We start from the raw sequence: 12,856 nt of genomic DNA on the forward strand, positions 1-12,856 counted from the left end.
ATATTTTAGGTTGCGTTGGAATTGCTTTTTGTCGGCGGTTTTGCTGCGTTTTTGACACCTTTAGATTTGGGTCCAGCCGAACTGGAGAAAATGTGCTGATGTGTTAAAGTGGGGCGTTTGTAAAATGTTAGGACTCACTGGCTCCATGCTGTTAGTACATGTTATGTCACTCTGGTCGTGGGAGTTCTCAGTCCCCGCTCCTCCATGCTGTTAGTTCATGTTAGTACATGTACTCTGGTCGCGGGGGTTCTCGGTCCCCGCTCCTCCATGCTGTTAGTTCATGTTAGTACATGTACTCTGGTCGTGGGGGTTCTCGGTCCCCGCTCCTCCATGCTCTCGTTAGGACAGCGTGCAGCAGCTCTTCTCCCTGATCTTCTTCATACCTGTCCCGACTCTCCGGCCGCCGTGCCTCTCTTTACCCCCGCCGCCCGCGCTGCCGTTCGGCCCCGCCTCCGCTTCCCGCTTGCTCTCCGTCGCCTTCTCCTTCCCGTAGTCGTCGTCGATGATCACCAGCTCCGCCTTCAGCGCCCCCTCGAACTCCTGGCCCCGCCCGCTGTCGTCCCGCGCCGGCTGGAACCCCATGAAGACGGCCGTGATGGGCTCCCCCGTCTCCATGGCGTTGAGGATGGTGAAGGGCGCGTCCTCCCCAAACACGAGCGAGGGGGCGGGGCTCATCCTGGGCCCGTAGCGGCACAGCTCCTCCTCCTCCTCGTCCACGCTGATGTAGTCGCTCAGGGGGATGTCGCTGGCCGGGGTGTAGCTGCTGCGGCGGTGAGGGGAAGGGCAGCGAGTGGCGCGGCTCCCGGCCTGGTTAGCGTAGTTAGCGTGGCTGTCGCGGTAAGAGTGGTACCCGTTGCTATGGGGGGGGAAAGAGAACAAAAATGGTCAAAACGTGGGGACAAAATGGGGGAAAGATCGGCAGGGAATATAGAAAGACAAAGAAACAGTTGTGGGGAGTGGAGAAACTTTTTTTTTTACATTTGTATAAAAAAATGGGAGAGAAAATGTAAAAAAAATAAAAAATAATAATAAATTGGGGGGAAAAAATAATAGAAAAATAAGAAAAAAACATAGAAAATGGCTAAATATGGGGGGAAGAATACTTAGTAAATAGTTTTGCCCGTTGATATGGAGAAAATAGAGGAAAGAAATGTTAAATAAAGAAATGGGGGGAAAAGTGGAAAAAAAAAACGTAAAGAAATAAATCTGTAAAAAAGTGGAAAAAAATCTTAAAAGTTGGTAATAAAATTAGGGAGAAATGTAAAAAAAATCGTAACGAAATAAATTGGAGAAAAATTTGAAATAATAATAATAAAAAGAAGAAAAAAGTAGAGGAAAGAAATAGAGAAAAATGGGTTGCCTGGTTGTACCCGTTGCTATGGAAGCTCTGGTGGCGTCGGATCTGTTGCGAGGTGTAGCGGTTGTTGTTTGGCGGGAGTTTGAAGCTGGTCACGCGTTGGACCTGCCTCCCGTTCCTTCTGTGCTGACTGTTTGCAGGTGTTCTCCAGCAGACCTCCTCCTCCTCCAGGCTGCTGGGGCTGAGGCGCCCGCTGTACGCGCTGCCATGTGGCGGCGGGTGCAGGAGGTGGCTGAGGTCGCGGCCGTAGGAGCGCTGCCTCGTGCCGTTTTGGTGCTGGCTCATTTGGCGGTGGACCGTGGCGCTCTTCAGCAGCTGTTCCACCTCTGAAGCAGACAGCTCAGACACGCTGCTCTGGTCGTCCGAGCCCTGACGGAACGAGCGACATCACATTTAGACAGAAGTGGCTTTTGCGATGTGGTGTCAGTGACGGTTACCTCCAGCGAGTGCAGCGCGTACACACACTTCCTCCCGTCGTCGTAGACCTTGAGTCTGGGCCGCTCCTCCAGGTCGTCGGGGCAGATGGAGGATGTGGACAGCACGGTGCTCTCTCCCGTTCGCCGGTTCCTGTTCACGTTGATCTCCATGGCGAACAGGGCTGGCACACAACACACAAATCACTCACATGAACCCACTTCTGTTTCAGTCTGAAGTGTGCGGCGAGAGGGGAGGCCTACTCTTTCTCAGGGCGGCCTCTGGCTCCAGCAGCTCGTTTGTTGTCGGAGAGAAGGATTGTGGGAAGTTGGGGGTCTCCATGGCAACATGCGGGGGGTCTTCGGGAGGGAAAGACACAGGGTTTAGGGGGAGAGGGTTAAAAGCAGGTGATGATTAGTCAGACGGGACAGAGCTAGATCAAGATGAGACTCACCAGAGACAAAGCTGTCATTGACCTCCTGTAACAGAAAACAACATTATTAACATTTGTTTTGCTCTTTGTATAGGTGAATGATATCACCACTTTTTATGCAAAAGGTACAAAGTAATTGCACCACTATTGCTCTTCAGAAAACTGGCCATTTCCTTATATTCCTATCAGTAATCCTCCTCTCTAAATGTAAAGTGGCCTGAAAGTACCTTAATGATGTCCTCCGTGCTCTTCTCCACAGCTTTGAGCCGCTCCAGGATGAAGCTCTCGTTCTTGGACACGATGGCCTCCTGTCTCTCCAGCGCCTCGATCTCCTTCTCTATCCTGCCCAGTCAGATGTCAGAGGTCAGATGTTAGCACAGGTTATAAACGCTTTATTGATCTCACAATGGAGAAATCCACTTGTTTACATTCAGCTCTCAGAAACACTCAGGGCGTGCAGGATACACAGGAATTGTGCAAACAATTAGATAGTAAATAGAGGTATCTTACAATGACTACCAAAAACTTTAAGGGGGCAAAAAGTAAAAACAGTAAAAAATAAAATTTCATCATAGTGCAAGTGGTTGATAAGTGATGCAGATAAAGATGCAGATACAGAGATTATTGCATGTAGTTTTCAGAGGTGTTTTACCCGTAGATGCTGAGCAGCAGGGCTCGGGTCTGCTGCTCAGAGGCCGTGGAGCCTGGAGGGTGGTAAGAGGAGTCCATCAGCCACTGCTCCCTCAGAGACTTTTTCTGGAAGAGGAGAAATGTCTACTGTACCAAGGCGGGCTAAGACATGAGTGTGATGAGCTTCATAGTCCTGCCTTAGAGCCTTCTTTCCGTATGGAAGCGCAGTTCAGTAAGAATGTTTCTTCAGAGAAAACCAGCCCACTACAGGAGTGACCAACACTGTGACATGATGAGGCTGAGGTCATGCAATGGTGTAGCTAGAACATTTCTATTCCTGAAGCAAGTGCCCAACCAGAATGCACATTACCTCGCCATGTCACAGAAGAAGTGGAAGTGTGCGCTGTTGTTTTTGCTCTCACTCCCTCATCCAATCAATGAGTAGCACCTTGTAGCTCCTCCTTCTCAAATGTCCCCAGAACCGACCCGTCCCAGACCCCAACACGGGAGTGTCCTCTCTGGGGACAGACTGCTCCACGCTAGGTAGTGGACACACAAACCACTCCAACCCACACCATACTGTAGACCAGTGGTTGTCAAAATGGGGATCAGGACCCGTAGGATGGTGACAGGTTTTGTCAGGTTCTGATTTCGACTATCTTTATCTTAGGTTTAGCCCCAGTTTATCCCTGGGCCTGGTCACTGCCTGTTTGCTCCTGTAGACACCACGCTCTAATCCCTAAATACCTTGAGGTGTTTGAGCTGGAGCTTCTCCTGGTCCAGCTCCTGTTTCTTGTGCCGGATCACCTCCTGAATGCGGTGCCTCTCCTGCAGCAGAGTCACACTGTTGTTACATGGACAGTATAGGTCACCACAGACGGGTCAGGGGGCACTCACAGTGATGGCCTGGAGCCGCTCCTTCATCAGCTCCGACTCCTCCATCGTCCTGCGGAATCATCGCAAGGAGAACTCTCAACAATCATACACTTTGTTACCTAGTGGTAAAGGTTCCACATTGATTAGCCTACAGTAAAACCACAAAGATTAACAAGACATTTAAAAAGTGATGAAAAATGCAATTAGGGCAGAATAGAAAATGCCTGTCTTACACTCTGTCCCTGGAAACACTTGAGCTCATACTCTAAAATAGGGCCACATCTGTTTTACTCCTGTGTCTATTCTCGGTGGTGAGTCCTGGACGTCTTGTGGGTCACTCGGGTCGTGTTAAAGTCACGACCCGAGCCCCGTTTTACCGGCGCTCTGGATGACTGTTAAATAAAGCTGTGATGTCGGGCCTGTTCCACCTGCTCCTCCGTGACAGCTGCCCCTGACCTGCCTTTACGCCCCGTCACTTCCTCCTCAGGGGTCACATGGCTGACTGTGTCGGTGGGTCAGCGCCCGACAAGACCCCCCGGGGTGCTTTGGTGTTCCCTTACTTTTAAACGCGTCGCCATATGTGCGAGAACATGATATTTTCACCGTAAATTCAGCGTCAAGACAGGAGAGCGGTTAAATGGCGCTCCGACAGACTTAAAGCCCATGAAAACTTTTTTGTCAGGTGTTGAAGTGAGCACAGTTTGACATCTGAGGAGGGAAACATAATCATCCAGCACAGGAACGCTCTGAGCGACACAGACAAAATGAATGTTGAAGCCTGTCCCAGTGTCCCTGCATAAAAGTGTGATTACAGGGCATTCATCTCATTTAGCGTTTTCGTTGCTCTTTTCTTATCGTGTTTTCGTCGCTCTTTGGTCGCTTTTTGGTCACTTTGTCGCGCACTTTTTTTTCATCCCAGTTTTCAGCCTTGTTTTTGTCGCTATTTTAACACTTGTTTCAAGAAGGTTTTAGATTTGTGTAAAGCCAAACTGTGGAAAATGTGCTCGGTTCAGGTGGGGGTTAAGATAGGACATCACCATAGTAATACATTGGAGCGAATGGCAAGCTCCGTGCTGTGATTGTCCTTCTGAGCCTACTTTAACGTAAGTCAATAGGAAACACCACTCATTTTTTATATGCTTTTCTGCTAATGTCATAACTTTTTCTAAATACGCCTAGTGTAGTAAGAAAAGGAAGTTTAGTATTTCTATTTTCTTAGATGAAACAGTAGCACAGACTTTTTGTGATTATATTTGGCCACATTTATAGATTTTCCTCTAGTAAACATTTCCTCTTAAAGGAATAGGCCACCGTTTTTACATACTGAGATATGTTCTTACCTTAGCTTTGACGAGTTCTTTAGGACCTGTCTGATCTTCCCCCGTGCCTTCAATCACGTAAACACAGCGCAGACGGCGTTAGCATTTAGCCTCTCCCTCTCTCCTCTATAGCTCCAAAACAGGTCAAGATAGAAGCTACCAAGCTCTTCCACGTTTTCCCTATTTAAATATGGTTACGTGAAGTGTACAAAGTATAATTACACAAAATTAAACATTGTGGATTTTCTAAGCGGATAAAAGGGGGAACTATAATGTAAGGCGTAATAATACCAGGAGTAGTTCGAAATCCGTGCAGTAATCTTCATTTTACTGCGCAGTAATCTTCACTTTACTGTGCGGATGCCAAACTACTCCTGGTATTATTACGCCTTACAATATAGTTCCCCCTTTTATCCGCTTAGAAAATCCACACTGTTTAATTTTGTGTAATTATACTTTGTAGTGGAACACTTCACGTAACCATATTTAAATAGGGAAAAAGTGGAAAAGCTTGGTAGCTTCTATCTTGACCTGTTTTGGAGCTATAGAGGAGAGAGGGAGAGGCTAAATGCTAACGCCGTCTGCGCTGTGTTTACGTGATTGAAGGCACGGGTGAAGATCAGACAGGTCCTAAAGAACTCGTCAAAGCTAAGGTAAGAACATATCTCAGTATGTAAAAACGGTGGCCTATTCCTTTAAGTTACAGAAGAACAGAAAGAAAGAAAATAGTTGACAATGCTTTCCGTCCCACACAGTCCTTTAGTTGTATAAGCACAGGCTGAAAGAACAAAATAGAAAAAATGTGACTAGTGTTTATCTTGTGAACTAGAATGAATAAAATAGTGCCAAACAACAGTCTATGTCTGACCCGAGGTACCAGCGATACAACATATCAAACACAATGACTGCGTTCTCATTGTTTTATGACCTACATTAGCCTCACCCGCCAATCACAAGACGGCAGCCATGTTTGCCACATAAACGAGCATCATTTCCTCCTAGAGTCTATTAAAGATCTTTGTGTGCAGGTGTGTCAACCGATCAACACCACGTCTCCTTTATATTTCTACGAGTCGCTGTTCTATTCTACTGATTTCTTCCTCTCCCTATGTCACTGAGGCTTTAGATCAAAGCATCTTCATTGTTATATCAGTCAATATATATTCTTCATGAAAATGCCGCTTCACTGGTGTCCGGGGGGCGGGGGGGCAGTCTCTCTGAACCCCTCCGCTGACCGGCCGGCTCTTTGTGGTCTGCTGCTCTCCCGTTTGCAGCTGGTGACCTGGAAATAGGCTGCAGTGCAGAATGTGGCCCCCAGCTACGGCCCCTGACCCACATCGAAATGCTACACAGTGATACCCCCCTCCCCAAAAATCAACACAAACATCCCGCCAAACTTACATTCAGGGCATGATGAGTTAGTCAGATGTACTACAGTACTGCTAGAGTTTTGGGATATCTGTACTTTCGTTGAGTAGTGATTTTGTTCGGAACTTATTACTTTAATACTTTCTACTCCAGTACAATTCTAAATCGCCTCCAAAGTAAATGTGTTTTGTTTATTTTTTGTTTATTTCACAACAAGGTGGAAGGTTTGTCCCCGTGGTGTCGCCGTGCAGAGGGGATTTCAGCTGCAATATCTGTGTTTTTGAGGCTGCAAAGTCATATTCCTAATATTTAAACACACATACTTTCTACTTTGCATACGTAGGTATTTTCCACAGCAAATACTCAAGTACTTTTAGTTAAAAAGCACAAATTTCACTGAGCAGCCTTTACTTATAGTGGAGTGAGTTTTGACCAGCTTCTCGGAAAAAGTGTCAAAAAAGCGACAAAAACAAGACGTAAATGAGGATGACGACGACAACAAAAAAGCACCAAAAGAGCGACGAAAAAGCAACAAAACAGGCGACAAAAAAGCGACAAAATTGCAACAAAAACACAGCAGCAATACCAAGAAAAAGAGGAAAAAAAGCAACAAAACATGCGGCGGAAAGCAACAAAAAAGAGACGAAAAAGCAGCAAAATCACAGCAAAACATGCGACAAAGAGCGATGAAAAAGGAACAAACACGCAACCAAAAAGAGACAACGCAAGAAAAACGTGACAAAAAAACACAAAAAATACGACTCGAGGAAAAATCTGTTTTGTAACCGTCTTAGTTTTCAAATGAGGCGATACACTGGCCTGTAGGCTAAGCTAAAGCTCAACTGGAGAAAATGTGCTTTGTTAAAGGGGCTAGATGCAAGTTGGTCATTTTATACTCACTACTGCCACCTCAGGTCTTACGCATAACTGCAGCTTCTATATTAAGCTTGTGCATGACGGCACTTCTGACCTGAATTAACAACTTTTTGAGTGACAGTGCCGGATTTTAGAGGCAGTTGTGGTGAACAAGTCCCTTTAAGGCGAGGGTTAAGAGGTTAACCACCTTTGGTCAGAGTGATTGTGTGGATCAAAGTTTCGTAGCATTGACTTTGTGATACAATATGAAAGTACCGAAAGATGCAGCCGTTTTTAGAGAGTAGAATGAACCATCCATCTAAATGTACTTTATTTTAACCAGGCAATATCATGTTTATGGACACTGTTTGCATAATTTCTGAATTATGTGAAGTGACCAGTTTAACACATTCCACCCAGAAGTGTAATAAAACCACAGTGGTATAATTAACCCTGATGTGGAAACAGACGGCCTGCAGCACTGACCTGCTACTGTCCACTGTGGGGTCAAAAACAGAAAGGGCTTTGGCTCCGAGGCACAGACTGGGGACACGGCCACTTATTCTGCTCCAACTGCTGCAGACAAGAGCTCCACCATCACAGAACACCACCTGCTCAACACACAACAAGTAACAACAAAATTAGGACTGAACGATGTTGAAGTAACTTGCGATATATGCGATGCTGCTGCACAATATTGCAATAACAATATTATTGCAAAATTTCACTAAAACATTGTACCATTCAAATTAAACACAAATAGGAAGTAACAACTTTTTCAGCTCAAAATAAGACTGAAAGAAAAGCTACATCAGGACCAAAACAAGACTAAAATTGTTCGTTAATGTTAACTAAAAATGAACCTTTGCACTTTATAGGTTCAGTTCTTTGTTTGTTTTTGGATGACTTCCCCCCCCATAAATGTGTGGATCTCAATCAGATGAAGACTTTTTTTTAGACCAAACTTTTCCACAACAAGCGCTCTTCTAAAATCCTCAAATGACATATTCTCCTCCTTAGATTCGAATAAACAAACAGGCGCTATATTCATAGATTTATCCAAAGCATTTGATTTGGTAGACATTTTCTCTTGCTTGATCAATTATATGCTATTAGTTTCTCTCAACAAAGTGTGCTCTGGTTTAATTCATATTTGCACCGTAGATACCTGTGTGTCTCTTATCAGGGCTGCACCTCCAACTTTAAGATTATTGATAAAGGGGTTCCGCAAGGATCCTCTCTGGGTCCTCTGTTGTTTTCTATATTTATTTACCACTTACCAAAGGCTTGCGTTAACTTACTCACCTACTTTTTTTGTTTTTGTCTTATATATTGTGTTCAATCCATTACACTTTAGCGCCTGCTGTGATTGTTATTGTTTAGGGTGAATATGGGTAAAGTGGGACACTTTTTGAAAATTCAGTTTCCACCTCATTTTTTGTTTGGAATTAAATGCCAAAGTCTTTAATGTTATATATTTTTAAAAAGCTTTAGAAGTCTATTTTACACCAGTGGAGGAAAAAAAGTCAAATATTTAACACAGAAGCTATAATTTGGCCTCAAACACAGGTTGGTCCAATGAGAAATTTTTTGAGGTGCTATTGGTAAAGTGGGACACTTGTAATTGGTAAAGTGGGACACTATTAACATGGTAATTTTTGTATTCAAAATCATTAATATTATTGTAGCAACTACTTTTATGAATATGTGAAGAGGTTGTGAATAATAATAACCATTCTAATGGTCATTCTAACTGGTGTGTGAGACATATGACCATGATGGACATGTGTCTGATGTGCAGCCTGTGCTGTTGGTGCAGAAGGAGCTGTCAGACATGTTACAGTGTGGAATATCTAACTGGGACCTTTGGTATAAACTAAAAACAAAAGTGACCGAACAACGGAAGAATAATACAGTAAAGTGCCTTCATCAGATTTGTTTTTGTTTATAAATGAGTGAGGAATAATCTGAAGGACATGCCCAAAAAAACACATGTTAATCTGTGAACTCAGGTTGCCTTTAATTTGTGAAGCATACGGGAACAAGCATGTTTTAAAGATTTGAAAAGAAATATATATAGAGCCAAAAAAAAATCTACAATTAAAGAACTTAGAAACCTCAAAGAGCAACAACTTAATGTTGAAATGTTGCTAAACGGCGATCAAGGGTTCATAGTGAACAAGAGCTACAGTTAAAACTTCAATCAGAAATGTAATCATCAGAAAACTTAATCAAAACAAGAAATAGAGTTAAATTGATCTAATTTGAAGATGTGTAAATAAAAGAAACACATAATACCCAGGATTTTCCACAAAAATACACTGTCCTTTGCCAATATGAGGCTGTCCCACTTTACCAATAGCACATTGGTAAAGTGGGACAGTGAAAAAATCTCTTATAAAAATTTGAGATGTTTTGTTTGCAGATGCATTCCCTTATATAAAGCATCAACAAAAATCTGCATGTCTGTGAGTTTTAAAAAGTTATAACCTTAAGATCATAAATCCCCAAATGCTATGTCATTGGACACACCTCCGCTTTTTTACTACTTGGTAGTAGATTATGGTTTGCCGCGCCATATGAAGTGAATAAATATCCACAAAACCATTATTTTCTTATCCGTCACATTCTAATTATTCGGTATGTATGTATTTTTAGTAATAAAATATGACACATTAAAAAATAATCATGATTAAAGTTAAGTGTCCCACTTTACCCATTGTCCCACTTTACCCATATTCACCCTATTGCTGATCCTGTTTAGGTTTAGGACCCCCTTGTAAACCAGATGCTACATCTCAAGGGGCTTTTTCCTACAAATAAACAAATACAAATACACAATTGTGACCTTTAATACTGTGTGACTGGCCAGTTGAGTTTGCATTTCCGCCCTGCCTCGTGCTTACATAGTGAGGTGAGGTGAGTGGTCAGTGTGTTAATGGAGCTAATCTCCTGAAGAGCAGTAATCTGTGAGCTCCATCTGCTCTGCACACTGTTCAACTGCATGGGCCCCCCCCCCAAACTTTTCAGGACGTAACCCCCAAAAAACCCATGACCACAACAATTAACTCATAATTATTCCATTATTCCATGTATTAAGGCATTAGACATTAGCATGCACTGTAATCCCCAGGAAAGAATTCAACATTTTGAACCGAATCTTGATGTTACAAGATAAAGAGCAGGTCTGATCGCAGTAGTGGTCAGAGTAAACACAAGAATAAAGTGAAGTTAGCAGCAGGCTAATGGGTCCGGGTAAAGCCTCCCCGCAGACTATAGCCTCAGAGAAACTGAAGCTTAGCAGACTTACGGTATTATCCCACCTCCCAGGGCTCCACTCTGACAACTATCGGACAAAAACATGACCATTCATAAACTATAATAAGTACGTAGAATGAAAGGCACGTCGACGTCATACTTTGTTTTTTATATCAAGGCAAATGGCTAAATACGTGCACGCGGTGTTGTGATGCTACAGTAACAAGTTGACGGTCAGGCTACTTAGTTACAAGCTCATTATATTTCATTTATTTGTATCTTTATTATTGTTTTCAAGTGCATTTTCACAACGTTGCTATACATTTTTAGAGATAAAAAATTAAAACAATGTAATTTTTTTTTAACTTACCGTGGCGCTGCTCTGTGAAGTGCTGCTGTAGGTCTCGTGCACAGATGGCCGTACAGTTTGACAGGCGCGTGTCGGGGGGCGGGGTTACAGTGGGGTTGATTGACAGCTGATTCCTTCTCCCGACAGCCAATGGGCGCGGCGTGCTCCAGGACAGTTTGCTTTTCACACAGGTTTTGGTTGTTTGTTTTGTTGTTGTAGAATTGGCCCACAGAAACACAGAGAGCTTCTCATTGGTCATCATGAAGCTCTTTCACTAGAAGCAAAAAATCAAGCTAGAAATCTTGTGGTAATCATGGACTCAGACTTGAATTTTGTTCATATTAAGTCCATTACATCATCTATTACCAAAGATTGCTATAATAATAAAAAATAAAAAAAAGATAGTGTCAAAACCAGACCAGGAGAGATGAATTCATGTGTTCCAAACGAGCTGTTAGACAACTGAGAGATGAGACGAATAAAGGTCTATTTGGTGACAAAACATCAGTGTTGGGTAAGTTACTTAAAAAATTTAATATATTTTGTATTACTGATATTGATAGTGATAGTGATATATATTAGTACAGCTTTAAAAATGTAATAAGTTTGTATTACAAATTACTGTTTCAAAATTGTAGCTGAGTTACACTACTTTGAGTTACTTTTGAGTTACTTTTGGCAAAACGTAAACTGAAAATTGTAAAAATGCCACAGAGCAAAAGTGCAGTTGGACATTTCTTTTTCCTTCGCTTTCCCCCATTCTCTTGTGTTTTGTAAATGCAGATCTAATACACCAGTGTCCAGTATGATTTGGCATGTTGCATGTTAACTGAGGGGACTTTGGCTTTTTTTTCATTCGTACATTAAAATGCACTTGTAACTTGAGTTACTTGAATTGTAATAATAATATATCCCCGCATTCCCGTCTCAGTAATATCATGTTTAATTCCTTAGTTACTGAAAAAAAAAATCTAAATTTTTGTAACTTGTTACTTTTGTGATACGTTACCCCAAACACTGCAAAACATGGAACAAAATGTATGTACAGCAAATTCATTACAAACAAGGTGTACGCTGAAGCCGTGGCTTATCATGCCTAGACATCTGCAGTATGTTCAACATGCTGCTGCTCCAGTACTGACCAGGACTAGGAAATATGACCAGTCCAGTGCTCCGATCTCTGCACTGGCTTCCTGTCTATCAATTAACTTGTTTTATTGCTTTTTATTGTGGCTTTATTGTGTTCGGTGTTCCTGTGAGGCAACAGTTGTCTTGTGCATGAAATGTGCTATATAAATAAATTTGCCTTGCCTAGAAACTGACCACAAATATTACACATTTAAACCCATTTTATGTCAATTTGGGTTAGAAATTAAAACACACACATAAAATCTAAAGTGTAATTGATGTTTTGTTCTGTATCATTTTTCAATAACCAACAACAATACCAATATGTAAGTGTAGTGCAATGGATTTAAATTGCATAAATGGCAAAACATAGTGTCGTAGTAGCATGAGTTTACCAGCAGAGGGCAGTAACACCTTATGGTGACTCTGAGTCTGTTCCAGATTGTATTCAGCTCTCAGTAAACCTCTCATCAAGGAAACACTCTCATGGCATTTATTACTTTTATTCATTTTGTAGTACATTTTCAAATATAAAATAAAAAATTAACAAGTATTCATGCGAAAGGCTAAATACATGTAGAAAAACAAAATACACTTTATAAATGCTCATTTGGCAACATGTTAAAAAACATTTTCTCTGTTATAAACTTGCTGTAGTTCCTTGTTTCTTTCTCTTTTCTTTTCGCTTTTCGATCTCAACATGCAAACTTTCACTCGGAAACAATTCAATTATACAAGTTGTTGAACAAATGCTTCTATCTATATGTAAACAAATTGTAAATTCCAAGACTCGTATTGTTCTCACATTGTGGCAATATCTCTAATTCAATTAGCACCTATACAACACATTTCCCACAGTCTTCATGACT

At 42.2% G+C, this 12,856-nt stretch overlaps 1 protein-coding gene across 1 annotated transcript; it reads right to left on the bottom strand.

Annotated features, from left to right (window-relative positions):
- Positions 1–331: 331 nt before the first annotated feature.
- Positions 332–10,897, bottom strand: palmda (palmdelphin a). Its single transcript, XM_079568913.1, has 11 exons — positions 10,881–10,897; positions 7,739–7,863; positions 3,732–3,780; positions 3,582–3,662; positions 2,857–2,960; positions 2,432–2,546; positions 2,226–2,250; positions 2,035–2,130; positions 1,795–1,955; positions 1,371–1,726; positions 332–856 (listed from the first exon to the last, which is right to left on the bottom strand). Exons 3-11 carry the CDS (start codon positions 3,774–3,776, stop codon positions 340–342), a joined length of 1,500 nt encoding a protein of 499 aa, XP_079425039.1. The 5' UTR covers positions 3,777–3,780; positions 7,739–7,863; positions 10,881–10,897; the 3' UTR covers positions 332–339.
- Between the last annotated feature and the right edge of the window lie 1,959 nt (positions 10,898–12,856).

The sequence above is a fragment of the Gobius niger genome, assembly GCF_951799975.1.
Source record: "Gobius niger genome assembly, chromosome: 13".
In the NCBI taxonomy this organism is placed as follows: Eukaryota; Metazoa; Chordata; class Actinopteri; order Gobiiformes; family Gobiidae; genus Gobius; species Gobius niger.

Coding starts and splice junctions, on each gene's coding strand:
- palmda (XM_079568913.1), bottom strand. CDS start 3,776: ATGGAGGAGTCGGAGCTGATGAAGGAGCGGCTCCAGGCCATCACT. Junction 2,547..2,856: donor CTGCTGCTCAGCATCTACGG/GTAAAACACCTC, acceptor CTGACTGGGCAG/GATAGAGAAGGAGATCGAGG. Junction 857..1,370: donor CAGAGCTTCCATAGCAACGG/GTACAACCAGGC, acceptor CCCCCCCCATAG/CAACGGGTACCACTCTTACC.